Source organism: Haemaphysalis longicornis, unplaced genomic scaffold, assembly GCF_048455015.1.
Source record: "Haemaphysalis longicornis isolate Haplotype H1 unplaced genomic scaffold, Haemaphysalis longicornis Haplotype H1 scaffold_3, whole genome shotgun sequence".
NCBI lineage: Eukaryota > Metazoa > Arthropoda > Arachnida > Ixodida > Ixodidae > Haemaphysalis > Haemaphysalis longicornis.
Genome location: NW_027526335.1, coordinates 224,110,390 through 224,133,079, shown reverse-complemented (window position 1 = coordinate 224,133,079; position 22,690 = coordinate 224,110,390). Strand labels below are relative to the sequence as shown.

The window sequence follows — 22,690 nt, the reverse complement described above, 5'->3', positions numbered from 1 at the left end:
AAGAGCTGATAGAGGGCCATCTTTCTAACCAGAAGCTCCGAATGAGCAGAGCTGCGGCGGGTCGCACCATCTTTCGACAGATTGGCTGGGCAGCACAAAATGCCACTCCGCTTGATGCACTCCCGGACTTTTGGCGACAAGAAATAAAGATGCTCCCTTTGCTTAAACCCTCGTCGTGTCTGCGACACGACGAGGGTCGCGGACAAGTACAGGCTCAAGCGATCAACACCACGCTCGGTGGGGATCATTAAGTTATCTACACTGATGCCTCCCAACACCGATGGCAGTAGTACGCCATCATTGTGGCTACTTCCAGAACCAACCTCCTCGCGTGTGCCTCACTCAAGACCCAAGATATGGTGGCAGCAAAAGAGACAGCCATCGTCATGGCTCTCATTCAACCAGGGGTTCGGAAGGTAGTAACCGGTTCCCAATAAGCCTACTGGAATTACCAGTCGGGCTGGGTGTCCCGACGTGCACTGCGTGTGCTAAAAAAACACTCCTCAAACGGTTTCATTTAGCTCATCTACACACCCGCTCACGCTTCCATGGAGGGCAATGAATACGCCCACCAACAAGTCTGCGCTTTTACCCTCTGTGCTATGGAGTTGCACGATAACAGTTACCCGCTTGTCTCGTTAAGGGACATAACCCAGCTTTATCGCCTTCATAGACAGATTCTACCTTCGCGTTACCTTGACCTTTCCAGAGAAAAACGAACTACCCTACGACTCATACAATCCGGCTCCTTCCCACACTCGACGCGTCTTACTTAATGCACCCGAATCGCTACCACGCTGAATGTAGATATTGCTCAGAAGTAGGAACACTCCGCCACATAATCTGGGTGTGTGACTTTAGCCCCGAGCGCCCTCATCTCTTTCATGTCAACTACCCAACAAGAGCAATGGAGATGCTGCTGTCCAGCCTCTCTCTGCCTACCAGGCTTCAGCTGGTGGACAGAGCACAGGCGGTGCGGACTTCATATGGGCTATAATGAAGGAACCACTCCCTGGGCCGCACTCTGGTCCGTTCAGAAATCTGAATAGAAGTGCTTCATCCTTCTGCTCCTCCGCCTCCTTCTCCTCCTTCACGTGCTCCTCCATCATCTCGGCCGCCAATCTCGTCGCTTCTGTGCGCGGTGGCAGAGACGGGGAAGTGACATCGTCTAACACCTGGAGTTAAACTTTCAAATGTGTCGATCTGTCGCCGACGTCAATGATCGAAGCGATGATCCGATGAAACGATGACTCGCTGGCTCGTAGGCGGACGGCACATAGCCGAACGACGGTGTACTCCAAGCAAACTCAAAATGTACAATATCTACACTTTATTTACATTACGTGTTTACAACTCATGGCTCGTGATCGCCAACAAGAGGTGGAGCAAGGCCCGGGTCGAACGGGAGCTCGCCGCTCTCCAGCTCCCTCTCCTCTGTCTGTCTTCCTGTCTCCAAAAACATCAAACTCCTCGGTTTTACCAACAAAACCATGCCCACAAAAGGGACGTCACAACTGGAGAGTGCGGATGGCTCATTGATTAGCCCATACTAGGCCACTGATTGGGCGTCGTGACAAACAAAGCTAGGTGAGTCTAAAATAGCCACGTGACCCACCTCTCACTCTCATACAGAAACCCAAAGGTATTCCGCAAAACACAAATATAACAAATGAAAACCAGTCAACTAAAGGCAGACCCAGCTCCACGAATCGGCTCTCGGGCGACACGTCTTAAAGTATTGTCATACTTTGCGCGCCTGTGTTTGGCCTCCGCGCTGGCAGAACTCCTTTCCTTTGTTAACACGTGGACCGCCTAACAAAGCCTGGTCGCCTAACCCATTCACGCACGCCAGCCGCCGAGTCGCCAGGCCCAGACGCGTGACGAACTGAACTTCGCCCAGTAACTTTGAGCAGTGCAACTGTCCCAGACCGAACGTCTGGTTACTTCTTCCTATGTCTGACCCACTGTTTGACCCCTTGACCCCACTTCAGCTTTCGTCCGCTTCGGGGACTCTCGTGGCGGTAATCGCGCTCGTTAAGACGTCAGCGGTCCCCCTCTGCTGGCTTCTCGCAAGGAAATCCTTCTTCGAAAGCTGACATCGCTTTCAGCTTTTATGGAGTGACCGACGCGTTTGTATGCGTCGTATCGGGGCCAGCTCGTCGTTTGGACACAAAAGCGCGGCGAACAACAAAAGCCTCCGGGATTTCTTCTTAGGCCCCTCGCGCCTAACTCAGCTCGGACGGCGGGGAAACAAACACAATACAGGTAAACAAGCTAACCACAGCGAAAGATATATGTAGCTGCCGGGCGGTTTTAATTAATAAGTGAGGGGCCCGAACTTAACACCGGGCTTGAGCTTCCTTTGATTTTATAAAAAAATGCTTCCACTCAATGCTTCCACTCATTACATCTCAACCAACCACCGTTCAACATCACAATTGATTTAACCTTACAAAGAATATTTCTTTGAAGTCATGAAGGGTGTGGTTAAGTGCATTTCAGTTCCCTCTAGTTTCACTATTTGTATGGCAACGTGAGTAAATTTAAAGGGACGTCACATGGTAATCGTTGTGGGTGCCATTTACAGCTTTGCTTTTCAACCACATTAACAGGGTGAATTGGCGCGTTTTTGTTTTTCATTTTTGACTTACCAAAACTGTCTAGTTTGACTTACCAAAACTGTCTTTGAGCAACTACGTATTTTTTTGTCAAACACCTCTTGTGGCGAGAGCAGTTCTTGATAGCCTGCAGTTTACCGGGAAATATGCAATGGCACCTTTTTAATGCACCTCTTGTAAGAGGGAGCCTCGTTCTTGCACCATTTTCTCAAAAACACGCCGGTTGGCTCTGTGTACGCCAACGCTTGTACAGCCGCCGAATTTTGCAATAATAATGCGGGGCGTCGATCGGCGGGTTGGTCACCGCCTTGTCACGATAGGAAGCGGCGAAACGAGCGAAGACAATGGACGAAACCTGCTGAACGAGATTCCAACCTGCCGCACGGATAGAGTGATATTCGGTACGAAACCAAGCAGGTTTCCTCTTGCAGCAACAATCCAGCACCACTTGAAACAAGTGCCTGAACCGTATCCAGAGACGACAGAAATTCTTTGTGCGGTCAAGCTGCACAGAGACCAGACAAGTGGTCTAGGAGGCGGTAATGAATTTGAGAAAATCGACATCCAATGAAAATCACTCAACCAAATAACAGACGAAAACCAAAAGCATTATGATCGTGTGGCATTGGAGCCACGAAATCAAGATTAACATCGATATTTAACAATCAATGCAAGTCAATTGATCAAACTTTTGCGAGTGTGTATGCTTTGTACTAACCGCCATCTTGAAAAGTCGTTCGCATACAAGGCGAGTGCTCCGGTCACGGCGCATCTAGTAAAGCCACAATTTTTGTGCGAGTGGATCAGTTGGAAGGATGGGGTTCACTCCTGTCCATAATGTGCTGTAACTACTGGAGAAAAATCAAAGCTAGTTTTCAAGAGCAAGGTGGTTCAAACGAGAAGTTTTCTCCCATACAACCGGAATGATAGTCGGTCCAAAACTAAAGCTGCTTCGAAGTATCGAATGGACGTCGGCTTCATAATGCCAGGGACCCAGGTTCGATGCCCACCTCAAGAACCGTTTTTGTTTTCTTGCTTCAACATCATCATCATCAAATACCGTTTGCGGAAATCCATTGTGTAAAATTGCCTTTCCTGCAGTGCGTTTTGGCGCTACGATTTACAGTGCAAGTGACTCATCTTTAGTCATTTTACAAGATGGTGGACATAAACATACAGCCTATTTCTACCTTGATTCTGCCTCCGTATGTTATCAGTTTTGGAATGGAGGAAAGTTGTGGATTTCGACAGACCGCAATGAAGCCGATCAATATGAAGATGTGGCGTTGTTTTACGTTTTGGTCATTTTGTTTTGGTGATCAATTAGAAGATACGTGCCTGATTCCTCCAATTGCTCTCCGTTCTCTAGGCGCGGAATCCCCTGGACACGGCCGTGCTTTTAGTGAAGGCGGCAGACAGCAGCGGCCCCGTGGTGCACTGCGCCGTCTACGTGCCAGCCATCAAGGACGTCCCCAAACGGGAGGAGGACGCCGTGAGTGCTGAACATTGTGGCCGCGATCACTCACTGCGTTTAACGCTCGCCATTTTGCCGCCCGAGGCCCGATCTTTTATTTGTGACTTGGACGTTTTGGAGGTCCACAACAACGGGTGTGAACAAAGATTTGGAACCAGCCAAACACACATTTTTGTAACGTGGTGTGTATATACCTATGCAAGTTTTTACCCACACGTTTGCTCTATGGTCTTCGGATATGGCAGACTTCTCTTCTTGCAGTGCCAATAATTAAGGAGTGGCTTCACAAAGGGCACTGTACTCCATTCATGGTGCCTTGTATTCCATGGTACTGCATTTAGCTGCGCGGCTTATAGAACAGCGGAAAGGCGATTTGGCGTTTAACGTCGGCAGCGTATCTCTCAAGCACTTAAAACCCTGTCCGATCAGGAACCCAGTTAGGCCGAGTGGCGAAGGCCTCCCGTTGTAGCTTTTGCGGTGCAAAGTAGCCGCGATCAGCCAGGAATGCTGCGTAAGGACTGAGCGTTGGATAATTCCATGGAAGTCTCGAATACCTCTGGGGCGTTCTTCAAACTTGAGAAAAACGCAACGGCACACGGGAGCGCACGGGAGCGCACGGGGACACAGCGCTAGGAGGCTGTGCTGGTTTCAAGCTGCAAGTGCATAAAGAAATGAATCGGCTGGTCCCACGCATAGGTGAGAACGGGAAGCTTTCATTGTGGCACGCCTGAGCTGAAAATGGACATTTTTTTCGAGTGTTATTGCACTTGCCGTAGGTGCTGATCTTTGAGATTAATGAGCAGTGGCGAGTGCGTCCAAAAATGCGAGTAGAAATGAGAAAAGTTTAGCGTCTCAATCTCTGTGGTGAAGACGCCACCAGCTCGCAGTGGAGAGGACGCCGGAACAGGGCGTGCCCAGGCGCCATTCCTCGCAAGTCGGTTGTCCGACTGTCTCCCAGGCGCTGCGTGGAGAGGCTGGCCTTACATGACGCAACTTCCCTGAGCGCACCCCCGCAACTCGCTTTACGGGCCCCTGGACGCGGGGGCAAGACAAAAACCCAGCGCCGCGCTGTGGTCCGACAAGAAAGGAAATCCGGTACAAGAGACAACGAAAGTTTCGCTCTGAAAACGCACATTTATTTAACGCGGTGGCTTCGATGAGCTTTTATAGAAGCTGCGACTAGACAGTGTTGGTGGAATACACGTGCTCTTCAGTTGTCTGATCGAGTATCTTCAGTAGTCGTAATCATGGGGTGGGAAAAAGAGGGGACCTGAAATGGAAGGCGTCGTCTTAGGATCCAAATACAGTGGAATCTCGTTGAACCGTACCCTCATAAGCAGTAGTTTCTTTTTATACGTAGTTAAGCCGAATCCCCGACTCGGTTTCCCTTTAACTTAATGCATTCGGTAAAACCACAGTGTCGTTTAGTACGCACTTTCTTGGCGTCCACGTCAGGTACGGTTTAACGAGGTTTCATTGTATACACGATGCACCCAACCCCAAACTGGGTACAAGTCGCAGGGTGCAAAAAATTTCCCCGCATTTCCCCGAGGGGAAGAATGTGAAAGTGCGAATGCAGGAGTTGAATTTGCGCGGTTCGGTAATGTTCGCGAAAGGGAGATCACACACACACACACACAACTATAAAGAAAGAAAGATGCATTTATTCACAGACACCTATTTGTGTTGTCGTTGTACTTGATTGCTAGAGCGGATCTCAGCTTTGAAATTTCGTGTCAGTACTCCTTTAAGCGGGTGCATTAGCCCTTCTCACGCCCAATTCCTGGCCAATCCCCCACGTGGGTATGTGCCATGTCAGCGGCCAGGCAGCGCGCGCCCATCTCCCCCGTTGCCAAGGAAGACGAGGAGATTCCTGGCCAATCCCCCACGTGGGTATGTGCCATGTCAGCGGCCAGGCAGCGCGCGCCCATCTCCCCCCGTTGCCAAGGAAGACGAGGAGCGCGCGCACCCGCAGCTGTTGCTATGTGGACGGACGGCGGTCAACGGAATTCAGGGTCGCTTATAAAGTGCATTCGCACTTAAAAGGGATATCCAAGCATTCTCAAAACCAAAAATTGGTATTAAAAATTACAGTTCTCATCACCCCGGTACGCCTGAAACCAGGGTGTCGACCAAGAATTTTTCGGGTTCGATTTGGCTTCGGGTTCAGGCATCTCTTGTTCAGTTCCACGATCGGTTCCGGAGCACCATTCAGCCTGTTCGAACCGGTTCAAACGGGTTCGGGGAAAAAAAGCAGGATTGTTTTTGTGTTTAATTTTTGTAGTGCTGCGTTTTCGTTTTATTGTAACGTCGGCATAAAAAACATCATATCTTAGATTTTTTTTGTGCACGCGTTTTTCATTTGGGCGATTCAAAGAGACCCTGTCACCCTTTTTCAACTTTTTTCGGAACTTAAATGCTTACAGAACGTAGACAACCAACACATCCAATACTTATATGAGAGGGTCGCAAACGTCCTTAGCAAAAAATTACCGCTATATGCCCATCAGGTAACTCAGAACCTTTCTATTCTTCGACCTGCGGAATTACGTGATTACGGCGGTAGAGCGGCTTTTGGCCGGCTTTCCTTCAGCTACGGCATTGAAAGCATTTGATAGTTCACGAGTTTGGTTCACAAGTTTCGAACGCTTATGACTAATTAAACCGTTTGGCCTTCGAAGCCTCTGGGGTACGCTGCGAACGACAGCGTTACCACGGGACGCCCTGTTACTCTACTTGGGTCCAGCGAGCGAGCTACGACGACGAGGCGAGCGCCTCAAGTGCTCTGCACTTAAAAAGGGTGCGCATACACATATGTCTCTTGTGCTCCCACTTGAGCAGGCTTCTCTGTTATAACATCCTTTCTGCGGTGGTGCACCATTTACAGGTGGCGCAGGTCTTATTCTTGGTATTTTTTTGATAACGCCACCGGACCAAACTAAAGCCTAAACAACCCTTAGGGAAAGCCAAAAAAGCAATGCAGAAACGAAACGCGTATCTGCTGCGACGAAGAAAGCAGACAGTGCCGCTCCGTGCTGCGATAGCTACAGCTCTCTGAGTGCTTCCAGACACGAAGGAAAGAGTGAAAGTTGTGTAGGGTTCCTGTCACTGCACAATCCGCTGCAAAATGTTTCCCATGGGAAGTCAGCGGTTACAACATTTACTGAAAAGATATAAAAGGCTCACAGGGACACACAAGCTTCTTATGTGTGTGCATGTGAAAGAATTACTCTTTATGTCCGCAAGTTTCTTTTTGATAATTTAGTTTAGGCTATTTGTATAATTCAATTTGATTCTATTCTTGGCTTATAAACCCACAGTTTCATAAACAAAATTGACTGATGATTACGAGACTCTTTAATGTGAAAGTTGAGCGAAGCACGACCTGCCGTCTTCTCGGCGACGGTTCCTGCGTCTCAGGAAGTGATCGCGTATTCAGCTAACGCGCGACGACTCGCGCTATACTCGGTCGTTATCTCGTAGCGTAGAAACTCTCAGTCCGATATCGCTAACGTCATGTATAGGAAAAGTAATGGAACGAATAATTATGGCACGAATGAATAATAGAAGAAAAATAATTGTTGTCGCCGAACGTGTATGGCTTCAGGGCAGGTCTTCTGACAAACGCTGTCCACCTGAGGCTATACTGGGATTTGCTGAAGGCCCCTCCCTCACGTGACTCAGCGGCCATTCTAGCCGTGTACCTGACAAAAGCATTCGATAAGGTATCTCACTCAGCCTACCTGGCAGGCATAGAACGCATAGGGCCAAGCGTACGGACGTACAACTATGTTCGCGCCTGTCTATCACAGAGAACAGCCACGCTGACACTGGGTGACCTAAAATCTCCTGAAATACAGCTACCGTCATGTGGAACACCGCAGGGGTCGGTCATATCCCCCTACTGTTTAATATAGTAGTGCCACACATAGACTAGGATCGAGTGCCCGGTCTTCAATACAACTCTATTGATGTATTGAGGAAGTGATTCATACAGAGGAAGTGATGTATACATAGAAGAAACCCTCCAAGCTGGAGCTACAGCCGTCGTACAAGGAGCCCGAGTAACGGGCCTGCAATGCTCTCCCACCAAAACAGAGATGCTTGTCTTGCCAGCAAAAACATCTGAACCTTCGCGAGAGGTTTCAATCTATGTTTTAGTGGGCGGGAAGCCTGTGCCGCAGGTCACGAGCCCCAAAATTCTAGGACTTATGCTACAGAGTAATCGGTGCGATACGGAGGAAATCAAAACGTTCTCGCCGCATGTTACCTTAATAATTGGCCTGCTCCATAGGATCGTTGCCCGAGGGCACGGCCTGAAAGAACAAGACTGCCTGAGACTCGTACAAGCGTTTCTTATCAGCCGACTAACTTATTCTATAGCTCTTCCATATCTTCCCCTCAACGACAGCGAAATGAGGAAAGTAGATTGTCTCATCCGCAAAGCATACTGAACCGCCTTGCAGTTACCAACGAGCGCATCCACTGCCAGACTATACGCAACAGGGACATACAATACGGTAGCAGAACTAATCGAAGGCCAAGGCACTGGCCAGGTGAACCGCCTAGGGCGCTGCTGTGCGAGCAGACTCCTCTTGCAGAGGCTCGGGATCGGCCCAACTCAAAGCCCTGAGTCTGTGTGCTGCATCAAATCATCATCCAGAAATCATATCATCGTCCGACCGATTCCCAAAAACATGCACCCAACATTTCACACTGAAAGTGGGATTCATCGAGTTACGATACTAGATACTTCTGATGACCCTGATTATTTGCATATGTGGACATGGAGGGACAGCAAAGAAGATCATAACTTCTCATTCTAACACGTCCACGCATTTTCCGACGAACTCCTAAAGCCAGCTACCCTGACATATTTTGTCGTTCGGAAACCGATAAAGCATTTGTGTGGTAGCTCATTACTCAGTTATCGCTGCTCTATCGCCAGCCACAGCGCTTCTTTGCGGAAGTGTTTATATCGGTCGCGGTACACAGAATCTCTGGCTGAGACTCCAGCCGCTTTGGTGTTGCACACTTCCTGTCGCAGGAGTACCGGCCACTGGTGAACGTGCTCAACGACTCGGACTGCGACTACGAACGGCAGGGCTTCGAGGGGAAGGTGGTGCTCATGGAGCGCTGCGACAACTCCTCTAACGACGACATCGTCCTGAAGGCCAAGAGTGCCAAGGCCGCAGCCATAGTCATGGTCTTCAACGAGAAGCGCCCAGTGAGAGCCCGTCTCCTCCTCGAGTCACCCATGCGCCGTGCATGTGAATCCTACACTAAGGCTGGTTTTCCGAGGGATCGCGCCTAAGTGTTCTAGTTTGTGTGTTAAGCAATTGTTCGATTGGCTTACCAACAAAAAATTGACTCCGCCGCTAGTCTGGCATTAGCTGTTCAGGAGTACGCTTACACACGCCACAAGTTGTGTGTTTCAATTACCGTTCACGGTAGACCTATTTGTCCTGGAAGCTGAACAACTGAATATTCAGAAGGTACGCAAGGGCAGCAGTCTCATGTACAGGGAGGGTATTTGTTGTTCTCTCCTCATCCACTGACAGCACGTCAATTTTGAGAAGCTTTTCGCGTAATGAGGTATCAAAGTTCGCAGTTTGTGCAGTAGCAATGTTCGCGTCTCTATCACCAGGAGGGAATACTGTCATGTACGTTCGTCAAATCCGCATTCGGAATTCCTCGTAAGGCCGACAGTTGCAGGGGTTCGTAAAATTCAGCTACCTTCGCACAAAGTACGTCCCGCAGCATTAAGGGCAGCTTGAACGAGCTGGGTACACTAGGACGCACTGAAAGCACAAAGAAAGCATGTTCCTCGCCGTGGCGAATTCCGGCAGAAGAGCACTTTGCCCCAAACAGGCAGTGAGTACTTCTATTCCGAGTACCATCTACGCACCACCGCCATACATTTATTGCCACTCGAAGACACTATCATTATTGCTGAGTACCGCAGTGAGGGTCGCCCAAATCTGTCCGCACACTCAGCCGGGCCGATAATACGCTAAACTATCTGGCTTATGTCATGTTGCCGCGATACTGCTAAAACGTTCTGACGCCCTTTTGTAGCGAGCTCTTTGGGGACATTTCGTGGGACGGCAGTCATTGCACAGGCTACTGTCACGGGACAGGTTGACAATGCCCCATGGCGCCATGGCCTGTCATCGAAGACGCCGAGGGAGGGCCTGGCATGGAGTCTGCGCGTACTCTGTCATGGCCGCCTGTAAATATTGTAAATACATTGTTCATTATGAATTATGGCTCGCGTCCTGGAGCCGCGTAACATTATTCTAAGCCGGGTTTACAGGCATCAAATAATCTTGTTATTTTCTAATCAAATTACGATTATTTTGTGGCCATCCTATCCACCTCGGGGAACGGCATCGCAATCTACCCGCGTGATAGCGAAACGATTGGTGGCAGTTACCGGGAGGACAGACACTTCTCGCCCCACTGACGAATATTTAATCCCAAATGAGCCCGCAATATCCGGAATACGCGCCACCAAAAAGAAACCTAATTTTTTTTTGGTGGAGGAATTTCAATTGTTTCACACTTTAGCCAAACATTGCATCACTAAGATAGGTATTCGATGTTTTCCACAATAAAGCAAAGCATGTGTTAATAAATAACCGAGTAATAAATAACCATACAGGGTGTCCCACCTATCATGCACCAAGATTTAAGTAAAGAGCAATGGCTTTACGCGAACAAAACCTAGTGCGTAATGTTTGCAGTACTGTGGAGAAGCGGATAGTAATTTTTTCGTTAATGATGTTTAACTAATTAATTGTAATTAATTATATAACTCGAGAAGTACTGTTCTAATCACTGAAGTGTCAATGAGGCGCTTGTAGGTACCCACGAGGGGCATCTAACTGCGGTATTTTCAGCGACGAAATAATTGCGTACTCATTTATTCTGACTGATAAAGAAAACCCGCGAAATATGAAAATTACCACGTGACGGCGCTTCCGCGCGCATTGTAAAGTAGCGTCCCCAAATAACCTGATTGAAAGCAACTGCTTCGCCTGTCACCTGCCTGAAGAGACACTCATCACCTTGATAATGGCATGCATGGAAGGAGCAACAGCAGCAAGGTTTGCGGGGTGCGTGTGCAGATAAGGCACAAACTCGGTCGCGATTTATTCTTTCTATCTTTTGTTTATTTCATTCTGGCTAACTCAGAGGCAGCCTGTTTGAGGGCATTGCTTTACGGTGCGCGCTAATGCGCGCGGAGGCGCCGTCACGTGGTATTTTTCATATTTCGCGGGTTTTCTTTATCAGTCAGAATAAATGAGTACGCAATTAGTTCGTCGCTGAAAATACTGCAGTTAGATGCCCCTCGTGGGTACCTACAAGTGCCTCATTGACACTTTAGTGATTAGAACAGTACTTCTCGAGTTAGATAATTAATTACAATTAATTAGTTAAGTCTCATTAACGAAAAAATGCTGCCCGCTTCTCCACAGTACTGCAAACATTATGCATTAGGTTTTCTTCGACTTACGCCATTACTCTTTTTTTAAAACTTGGTGCATGATAGCTGGGACACCCTGTATATGGTAACCAAATACATACAACACAAAGGCCACCATAAAAAAACTGAAAAGTCCAGTACAGAACCATATGGTGCTACTGACGTTTCAAAATATGCAGGTGAACCCACATTTGAAATTTTTAATCTAATGTAAGCAACCAATTCGCGTGAATGAGATACTGACCTATAATTACAGCTTAGTTCGAACAATTAAAGTTGATGGGGTAGCGACCTAAACATATCCTAAAAGCCTAGAATGATATCAGCCTTTCCTAACCATGAATGATTGGAGTTTCACTCTTTGTAACGACAACACATTTGGCATAAACCGCGCTAGACCGCGCTAGCTCTTACACCATGCTACTTTTTACCCAAGGATTAAAAATCTTATCCATCCCACTGTCTAGCGATGACGATGGTTGAACGCGAAGCTTTCTTGTGGGGATATCCTTGGTTGTTGCCCGAGCATAGACTAAGTCACAGGCGGTTTCGACTTGGACTCGTTGAGCTTTGACTTTGACTCGCACGCATTTGGGACTTTTGATGGCAGGGGCTTTGATTTTGAACCTTCGCTATTTTATTTCGCATGGAGACAGCTTTGCGTTGAACCATCGCCTTCATGAGGGGGAGGGGTGCGTAATTTTGTAGCATGAGCTACACTCGCCGAGGTTGAGCAGTTTCGCGTGGCTCCTGGAGAGCCGTGCTGCGCATGCACGGGGAGCATGCCGTGTCACGGTGCACAGCTAGCGCACCAGAGCCGCCGCCGCCGCGACTGGATTGGAATGGATTTGATTGAATTGGATTGCATTAAATCGGATTGGAAATGGTTTTATCAGCAGTAAGCACGATAATCAGCCAGTCCTACACAACCAGGAAACCTAAGGATAAGCAGCTGAACCTTAGCTCACGCTACGTATGTCCTGGCATAGCTGAGCTAAGGCACTGCTAATTTTTTCTGTCAAATCTAAGCTACTCCGTCATTGTTAAAATGCGGCAATCTTTTTTAAAGCAAAGCTTTTTTACCTCTACCACCCAAGCGTTCTTTCGCGACCGTTGGTGTCAACAGAAAACTCCCGCGAACAAATAAAAGAATTTACTGGCACCGCCAGGAATCGATTCTCGAACTAATAGCGTAACAAAGCGAGAGCCCGTTGTCTTAAAGATTTAGCTACGAGCCCACGCGGAGGCGGGGAAGACAGGTGGTAAACTCACCAAGCACATCTACGGGTTTACCCCCTGCATTCTCGCTTAATGCCACGTGATAGCGTTACCCGACCTCACGCCCCGCTGTGCGCTCCGTCCACGGCACATGCAGCGGCCCTGTGCGCGCCAAAAATTAAAGGAAGCTCGCACCAACGCATGGCATCTTAGTTCTACTACGCCAGTGTGCTAAAGCGTGTGGCCTCGAGTGCTCACGTAAAAAATCACAGCTCTTTGTCTTCGGGCCTCACGCCAAAAGACACATCAAGGAACACAAATATACTCCTTGATGGCCAGGCCAAAACTCCAAGCCCCAGTATTAGGATACTTCACGCCAACACCAAGAGTGACGTATCCTTGCAGCGCCTGAAATACAGCATCAATTCAATCATACACAGGATCAGGTGAGTTGCCACAAAGAAGCGAAACCTCAAGGAATCCCATATATCGGATTCCTTGAGGCCTCGCTTTCCATTAATTCAAGCGTTTTTCCTCTCGAGAATCACTTACGTCAACCCCCTGTCTTCTTCTCGGCAAGGAGGACATAAAGATGCTTTATATAATAATTAGAAAGGCGGTTGATCAGGCCATTGGTCTTCCTCTGAGTGCGTCCACAGAGAGGCTGCTTAGCACGGGGCTCCACAACACTGTGGAAGAGCTGATAGAGGGCCATCTTTCTAACCAGAAGCTCCAAATGAGCAGAACTGCGGTGGTCGCCGCATCCTTCACCAGATTGGCTTAGCAGCACAGAGTGTCACTACGCTTGATGTACTCCCGCACTCTTGGCGACAAGAACTAAAGATGCTCTCTTTGCTTAGAAATATGAACCCCTCACACGACGAGGGTCGCCGACAAGCACGGGCTCAAGCGCTCAACATCACCCGTGGTGGGGTTCATGCCATCATCTACACTGACACCTCCCAACACCGAGGACAGTAGTACGCAATCATCGTGGCTTCCTCCAGAACTAACCTCTTTGCGTGTGCCTCACTCAAGACCCAAGACATGATGGCAGCAGAAGAGGCAACCACCGCCCTGGCGCTCGCTCAACCAGGGGTTCGGAAGGTAGTAACCCATTCCCAACAAGCCTACCGGAATTAGCAGTCGGGTTGGGTGTCCCGACGTGTACTGCGTGTGCCAAAATCCCCCTCCCCAAACGGTTTCATTCAGCTTATCTAGACGCCCGCTCACGCTTCTATTGAGGACAACGAATGCGCCCACCAAGCCCGCGCTTTTGCTCCCCCCCCCCCCCCCCCCCCCGATGGAGCCGCATGAGGACAGTCACCCGCTTGTCTCGTTCAGGGACATAACCCAGCCTTATCGCCTTTTGTGCTTTAGACCTGAGCACCCTCCTCTCTTTCCATCAACTACCCAACAAGCCCCTCTCTGCCTACCCAGCTTCAGTTGGTGGACAGAGCACAGATGGCACGGACTGCATATGCGCTCCAGTGAAGAAGGAACCACTCCCCTGGGCCGCACTCTGGGCCGTTCAGAAATATGTTGTTGTTGTTGTTGATCCTGATAATTAATGAATAGAAGTACTTCCTCCTCTTCTGCTCCTCCTCCTTCTTTTCCTTCTTCTGCTCGTCCTCTTCCACCGTCTCGGCCGCCGATCCCGTGGCCTCCGTCCGCGGCGGCAGAGATGGAGAAGTGAGATCTTCTAACACCTGGTTTGAGCTTCAGTTACTTTTATAAAAAAAAGTTTCCACTCATGTGCTACAGCAATACAACTCAGATAAACACCGTTCATGCCTCATAATTGTTTTAAAGGAGCACTGGCACCAATTTTCGGCGTTAATATTATTGCACAGTTCGCTTCCTTCACTCAACAGAATACCCTGACTGAAATATGAGCGGCCTGTGACGCGAAGAACATAGTTCAATTGGATCTCATTTATCGCGCCGATGGAGCAGCGCGCGCAGCGGCACTCAGCAAATGGACATCAGCGTGACATCACTCCAGAAGAGGAAAAAGAAGTGACGCGCAGCGCTCGTCAAAAACTCGTGACGTCACTTCACGCGCGCGGCCCCACGAGCGGCGAGCGGGCGCAATACCCTCTCAAGCGGGCGCCGGTGACGTCCGCACAAAGCGGTGAGGTCAGGCAGGGAGTCTGTCATATGCGCCGTTCGGGATGAAAGCGTGGGAATTTGAAACAAACGATTTTCAGGCCGTTCACTGTAAATAACTATCGCGCGCTGAAGTATTTGAAGTGCTGTTTCAGGTTGGCCAGACCATTAAGCATCGATAAACGCAATAAAAGTGTAACAAAATTTTCGTGTCAGTGCTCCTTCACGTTACGAAGAATATCTATTTGAAGTAATAAAACGGTGTGGTTAGGTGCATTTTACTTTTCTCTGGTTTCACTATTTGTAGAGCGACGTCAGTGAATTTAACTGACGTCGCATGGGTAATCGTGGTGGGCGCCGTTTACAGCTTTGCTTTCCAACCACATTCACAGCGTGAATTGGCGCGATTTTTTTAACCGGATACACGTAAGCTTCACAACACGAGGGACTCAGGTACGATTCTTACCATGGGAAGTGTTTTTACCGCAAAGCAGTATATGTGTCACCGCTCCCCCCCCCTCCCCCCCCCCCTCCCCCCCCCCCCCCACCCCACCCTTAGTTTTCATTCCGGCGAAGCAGATTTATTCGGCGCCGCTGCGGGGCTCCTCCTCGCCACCGCGAACCCCTTTTTTACAACGGTTACCACAACGATTACCCCTCAACGGTTACCCCTCACCACCACTGATGCGTCTTTCACAAGTTTCGCAGTCGACTGACAGCGGCCGTAGCGCCCTTATCAGATGATAGCGGAGAATCAACGCCAGCGCGAATGGGTGTAAAGACGCCCGAAAGCGGCCGCCACCGCCGCCGCCGAAATTGTAGCCGCAGCCGTTGCCACTTGAAGTTCAACCTTTCCCACTATCTGCGCGTCCCTGCTGGTTTCAAGCAACATGCCCCGTTGGGAAGCCAGCGTGAGCACATATTCTTCCTTCTTTTGAAAGTTATTCCGAGCAACATTGTCGCGTCGGTGGTCCTCCTTGACCAGCTGGTCATAGTTCTTCCAGCGAAGAATAATGACAGATCTTAGTCTGCTCCACATAGCCTTTCTCCATACACTAGTGTTTTCACGCCTAATTAGGCGCCTATCCCCGGTTGCCGGATTGGGGCTGCAGAGAGGGGCACGCACGCACAACAGGTCTTAATGCCGCTACTATGACATACCCGTTGGGGTGGTGGGAAATTTAAACGTGGCATTGTCATGGCTAAATGCACCCTTTCCGCTCCTCCACAATCGCGCGGTTTGGGTGTGGGTTGGTGTATTGCACAGACAATAGAGAGTTTTAGCTGACCGTTTTCGACGGCCGCTCCGGTATCGGCGTCCCGCTCGGCGCAACCGGAGCCAATGCCGTCCGCGGACTTCCGCTCCACACAGGCGCGATGGCGCTCCCGCTTGCTATGGGGGCGGAGCGGGCCGAGAAAAACGGTCAGCTAAAATTCGCTAATGTGGTGCCTACGACTGGGCAGCGAAAGTGGCACCGCCTTGTGTGTCCACTTGTATAGAGGGCGAATCCCTCGAGGTGTTAACTCGCTATGGGACGGGCGCATGTCGCTCGCTTGGAGGGAGAGCGGAAACTTAAGAAGCGTCAGCCCGAACAGAAGCGTGAATGGGCGCGAAAACCACGGAAAGCCGTTGCCGCCGCCATTGCCGCCTGAAGTTCCAACTGGTCATGTAGCTGCGAATCCCTCCTGGATGAACAGCAACTGGCCCGCTTGGAACGCCGACGCGGGCCAATACCACTCAGCATAATGGGGTTTGAGAGTGATATGTTCGACAGTATCTCACTTCTGAGCCCCCGCGGATGACCGGTTGCCGGTTTATGCGTGCGCGGGTTGGAAGAGGGTGGTGGTAAAGGAAGGAGGGTGCCGGCGCGAAGAAATTCAAGGGCGGTGTTGCTATCCTTGTTAGGCCCCAAAGCGGTTCGTCATCTGTTCTAAATCTCACTTGTGCGGCATAACGTGACAGAACCAAATCGTGACAAAATCCCGGCAAAGTAAGTGACTGCGGCCGCTGCTCTGCTCTCTCGGCATGGCGGCCACGAGGATCGAGACAAGCTCAGACAACTGGGAGCAAGTCTCTCCGTGTGCTGTTACCATCATAAAACGAGCCTTTATTAGTCTCCAACTTTCCAGCCTGCAACAGGCGAGAGCTGGTACCAAAGACAAACCGCTTTATCACTGATTGTGAGCGGAGGATCTGTTCTCCTAGGGATGCACGAAAACCCCTGACACCAACGTGCCAACTATAGAGCGTCGACGAGGAAGGGCTGCACAACCGCCAGCGGCTTAGTAGCTAAGCGCAGCAGGTGCACAGCTTTCGCCCTTGGGCGCCACTTAGAATCACCGCAGCAAACAAAAAGCGTATTTGCGCCGATGAGAAGGCAGAGATGCTATTTGAAAGACTATTGCGACACCAAGCTTTTTCTTATGGCATGACCATCACTTCTCTCTGACCTATGTCGCCGAGTTATGACGTCACTGCCATTATTTGAGCGCTTTCAAGTTTTTAGTAATGCGCCAGCTAGTCCTACTTGCCGTATTGCTTCAGTTTCATCTTGAAAGCGGCCCCCGTGGTGCCTGTGTTGAGGACAGGCAATGAAGTGTCTCGGAGTGTCTCTCTTTCCATCAGTCGAAGCGTTCGTCTTCGTCTCTCGTGTGGAAAAAGTCATCCTCCTTTCTTTTCGCATTAATGAACCGCAAGATGACCGACGTTGCCCATTACGCGACGTCAGAAGAGCGGAGCCCTGTACGGCTCGTCATGATGATGATACTCGTGGTAGTCGAGGTGCTCAGGGACTTGCACATGAGCGGTGTAAGGTTCTTTTTAAAAAAGTGTTCGTGATATGTCAGCCTAAAACAAAAATGCGGCTACTGAACGCGGCTGTACATTTTGCTCTCTGATTGCCTTCGCAGATAAAGGAGACGACTACCACCATCAAGAAGGTGGACATAGTCATAACCTTCCTCAAGAACTCCACGGGTCGCCAAATTGCGGTATGGTCCACCACTTATTTCGGGATTGAAGGGGTGCAAAGGGAAGATTTTTTGGCGAAGAGCATCTACGGCTCCTTGAACTGTTTACGACATGCGGTTAAACAGTGATTCCCAACAGGACAAAAAGAAACTGTCAATATTTTAGCGAAAGCCAACTGCTCGTAAACACATCCATAGAGCGGCAGCCCAATGGCAAGAGTTAACTTCAACTGTGTGGAAAATAGAGGGGTCAATTCGCAAATAGTTTGCACCGTCGATTCGTCAACCCTGAGTTAGACGTGAAGTCAGAAACGACAGAACGGCTGTGGAGATGGGGGCGTAAAGCCGAACCTGGAGGCAGCAGCCACGTGGGCGACCGTGGCGCTGCGGTCGCAGTGGTTAGGGCGATGTCGTGTCAAAACGGGATGCGTCGTGCGCCACCTCGACGCGCCGCATCAATGTTTGTTGGCGTTGGAGAATAGAGGGTGACGCGATTGCAGGGCGGAGTACGCGCAAGACAGGATGGAACAGAAATGACGGCGACGAAATGGCGACACTGGTTGGCAACAAAGGAAGAGACAGCAACAGCCAATACGGCTGCTACAGCGAACAAACGGATGGTTTGGATGGTTGAAACGGAACGTAAGGCTGGCACAGTGTACGTAGGGTCCACTTAAAGCATATAACTGCCGACCTCTGAGTAGCAAGAGAAGCGCATTGGGCCGAATCTCATGCTCGCAAGGGAGATGAACTAGCTGCTCACACATTCATTAAAATCAACGAATAGATCTCCCTATCACTTTTGTCTCGATATTCACTCTCTCCTTCACATTTTTTGGTATTTGTTTCTCCCTCTGTCTAGCGTTCCGCACTTTTTTTGGTTTGTTATGAACAAAACAACTGGGAAGGTAGTCTGTGGTTCCCTCTGAGCCAACAAATTTATGCAGACAGAAGAGCTTGACACAAACGTTACCTTCATCTTGTTCAGACTTAAGCCGTAATTATAAAAAGGGTGTGCAAGTGTAAAAATTGTTACTCCAGACTCAGACGTTAACAACAGTTCCGTTTCGAACGATGTATTCTGCAATTTTTTGGCGTTACGCGAAAGTTGAGCGGATTACCCTAATTTATTTTTTCTGAATACTGACCACCACGGAAAACCGTACCTGTAGCTGTTTTATAGATTGCGCAAATCGCTCAAATATTATTCTCTGTACTACGCAACGCTCCGGCAGGGAGCAAAGAACTGATGCTTGCCTCGAACCGGCCACGTTGCGGGAGGACGACGAGAAGACGGTCGTCTCACCCTTTCGATTGCTTCTGTCTTTCTGTAGGCAATGTAGAGGCCACCTTTCAAAATTGGAGCGTCTTCCGAACTAGAGAAACAAGAAAGTCTACTAAGAATTTACTCTCAATTTTCAAGGATTAGGCTGAATGCTCCCGTACTACGCACCCATTGTCGTGGCGTAAAAACGTCCAAAGGAAGGTCAATTCGACGCGTTAGCAGGTGTTCATTATTCAATACCTCGTTGCATTAAGAAGCTGCAGTTACAAAAACAAAGTACGCCATGGAACATCTAATTAGGCAACGATTCGATTTCGATAACCTCCGCTACGCATGGTACAACTGTTTAGTGCCAACATTGGCACACAAGCATTTTTGTTCACGTGAGGATTGCGGAGACGGTCATCTGCGTGGTGAAGGGGGTTCGAGGGCTTATGTAGTCCGGAATACCGGGGTGATTATTCGGTCTCCCTCCCGCACTTTCCCGAGCACTCACGACCTATATTCACCGTAAAAGCATCGCAGTCGTCTCAGCTGTAAGCTGGTCAAGGTCAGCTCTGATATGTGCCCGCAAGTGTTCTTTGATTGCCTGGGCGTGCACGTTCTCACCGGCGCCGTATATACGAGTACCGCGCCCGTTCTCATGGGCGCCGTACTCGTGTATCTTGCACAGCGGGGCATGGAATAATGAAGGGTGCCATTCAAGCCCACACAGCGCATGCGCACTGATGGAGAGCGAACCTAATAAAAAATAGTAACACGGCTTGTCGCCACTGGCAGCAATTCGAGGAGAGGAACAACGGCAGCCTGATGGCCAAGATCTTCACGCGGCCCACGACGCTGGACTGGAGCTTCCTGGTCATCTGGCTCATGGCTGTGGCCACGGTCAGCGGAGGCGCCTACTGGTCCGGCATCGCTCTCTGCGCCGAGTGAGTGCGTCGCCTCCAGGCGCTTAACCCGGGCGCCGGTTGGGGGCGCTCAGCAATACTGCAATCCCTCTCGAGCACCGCCATTCGATTGAGTGGTGCTTTTTACAAACCACCGTGTTCATTCCGGTGAAGCCACTTTTCCGCTCACCCTCGCCACCGCCGACGCCTCTTTCATGAGTTTTACACCCTTCGCTACCACCGATTCGCCTTTTACAGGTTCCACAATCGGCTGTTAACAGCGCTAGGCGTGGGGACAACTTAAAAGGGCCATGAAAACAACACACAAGTAGGTTTTGTTCGAAATATTAGGCGTCTGATAGTGCCCCCAGCCCTTGTTCGGCAGCAAACGATGCTTTATTTACTGAGAAAATACACTATATACGTCACAATGTGAACTCTCCCGCTAAATCGTGCATTCCCTGACGTCAAATGTGGCGTACCTAGGACAGGTATTTGAAAAGAATATTAAATATGTTGGCTAGGGCGTGGAGTACGACAAAACGTCTTTCGTTGCTTCGTTCACGTCCTACCTCGAGATGACGCCACAATACCGCTCAGGCCCGCTGTCAGCACTCGGTTTGTTTTTGACGAGATGTGTACCTGATCTATTTTAGTTTTTTTAAACATTGGATATGGGTTAAAGATTGGTGGGTTGTTGTGAAACACTGAGTAATCCTTTCGTGAAACATTGGGTATGCTCGATAAACCGGGTCACTTAATTCCATGCCTCTTATTCCAATTTGCCAGTGTCGTGTGAGACAACTCCAAAGCACCGCATGCTGTGCAGCTACAGCAAGCACAGTGCGCGCAGCACACGGTGACGATTCTAGGTTCGCGTGTGCGTTCGTTACTCCCATTGTGAATACCACACCATACTAACTGCTATGAAAAGAATATGCATTACATTTAAGCGTAAATAACTCGTTCTGCAAGCTTATAAGCCCTGCCAAACTTACGTTTGCACTTTAAAGCCCCAGCCAATCGCACAGCTGCCCATAATACGTCACGGGAAATAAGCTAGTGGGTGTTTTCCTACTTATATAGCTTATTTCAGAGACGTTTACGTTAGAAGTGGTGTCTTCGACTCGCCCCGGTGGCTCAGTGGCTAAAGCGTAATCTTGCTGAGCACGAGGACGCGGGTTAGATTCCCAGCCGCAGCGGCCGCTTTTTTGATGGAGGTGAACAGCAAAAACGCCCGTGTGTACGAGATATTGGCGCACGTTAAAGATCCACTGCTGGTCAAAATTAATTCGAAGACCTCCACTACGGCGCGCCTCATCGCCTGCGTTGCGTCGGCGCGTTATACCATACAATCCATCAACAAGTGAGGCCAGTGTTATTCTACCGCAGCAATCTTTCGAATGAACCAAACTTGCATTTTGTTTTCGCGGCCCCTTCAATACCGACAACGACCGTTGACCCTGCGCCTCATCACCGTAGCCCGCTGTTACTCCGCGCGGAACAAAGAATGCCTTAGTGCGAATATTCTGAACGGGCACGAGTCGTTTTGGTGATTTCTCGCGCCTAATCTGCATACAAATTCCCGCAGCGACGACAAACCACTAGCTGCAAAAAAGAATGAGATATTACGCATTAGCACAATCTCGTTTCAAAACGCGCCCCCGCATTGACATGCGAGTCCGGCGTTTCGGCGGAGATCTACACTACAAAACCTATTGCCCTTCTTAAAGGGACACTGAAGGCCAGTATAAAGTTGGGCTCAGACGAAAGATCATTTCGACCACCTGCAGGGGATCTTTAACGGCCGCCGAAATCTCGAACACACGGGAGTTTTCGCTTTTCGCCTCCATCAGAAAAGGGGCCGCCGCGGCCGGGAATCGAACCCGCGTCCTTGGGCTCAGCTGCCAACTGCCCCGTAGCCCTCTCAGCGTTTATTCGGTGGCGCCAGATGCTTTAGCTGCCGAGAAATTACAAATTGAGAATCGCATTTCACCCCTTGCTCGATTTCATGACTTTTCGCGTGACGTATACGGACACCGGAAGCGAATGAGACAGCGTTGTAATCTAGAAAGAAAACTAAGACCAACCAATCGAACCATCGCGAGCCTGTATACATCTACACCCCAATGATTGCATCTCCGTTGGCAAAAACGATCTCCGTGGGCAAAACCGCGAAGGCGCCGAGGCCTATAAGACGCCGAGCACATGTGTCAGGCTAATCCGACATACAGCACAGCGCTCCGAATTGGTTTAAGCAAACCACAGAACAAGCATCGAAAAGACGAATCGTCGATCATAAGGCGCTTGTGAACAATGCGACGCACCCCCCATATGTGTTCCTGGTTAAGGATATCTTTGCACGTTATATTTGAAGGCTAGGCAGGACTAGTGTCACTAAATAGAGCAGTTGTTTACCTAGACGCCGAGCCCATGCGTCAGGCTATAGGCAGGACGCAGCATTTGCCGCATCTTTGGACAAACTTATGCTGCTGAAATGCTGTTACACGTGTTATCTTTCGCATTCGGAACGACGTCAGTCGCGCGCAGCCGCAAAGCAAGGCGACAAGCTAAGCCTACCAGTGTTGTAAAACAGATAAACAAAATGGCGGCGTCCATGAACCGTCAAAGTGTAAGCAA

General features: G+C 49.5%; 1 protein-coding gene across 1 annotated transcript in view; it reads left to right on the top strand.

Annotated features, from left to right (window-relative positions):
• Positions 1-3,993: 3,993 nt before the first annotated feature.
• The window catches only part of LOC144176012 (signal peptide peptidase-like 2B), a 105,964-nt gene continuing 87,267 nt past the window's right edge, over positions 3,994-22,690 (top strand). The window contains exons 1-4 of the mRNA XM_077705110.1: positions 3,994-4,110; positions 9,140-9,319; positions 17,819-17,899; positions 19,944-20,092. Coding sequence (XP_077561236.1) covers positions 9,221-9,319; positions 17,819-17,899; positions 19,944-20,092 — 329 coding nt within the window. The 5' untranslated portion in view covers positions 3,994-4,110; positions 9,140-9,220. The remainder of the gene's footprint in view (positions 4,111-9,139; positions 9,320-17,818; positions 17,900-19,943; positions 20,093-22,690) is intronic.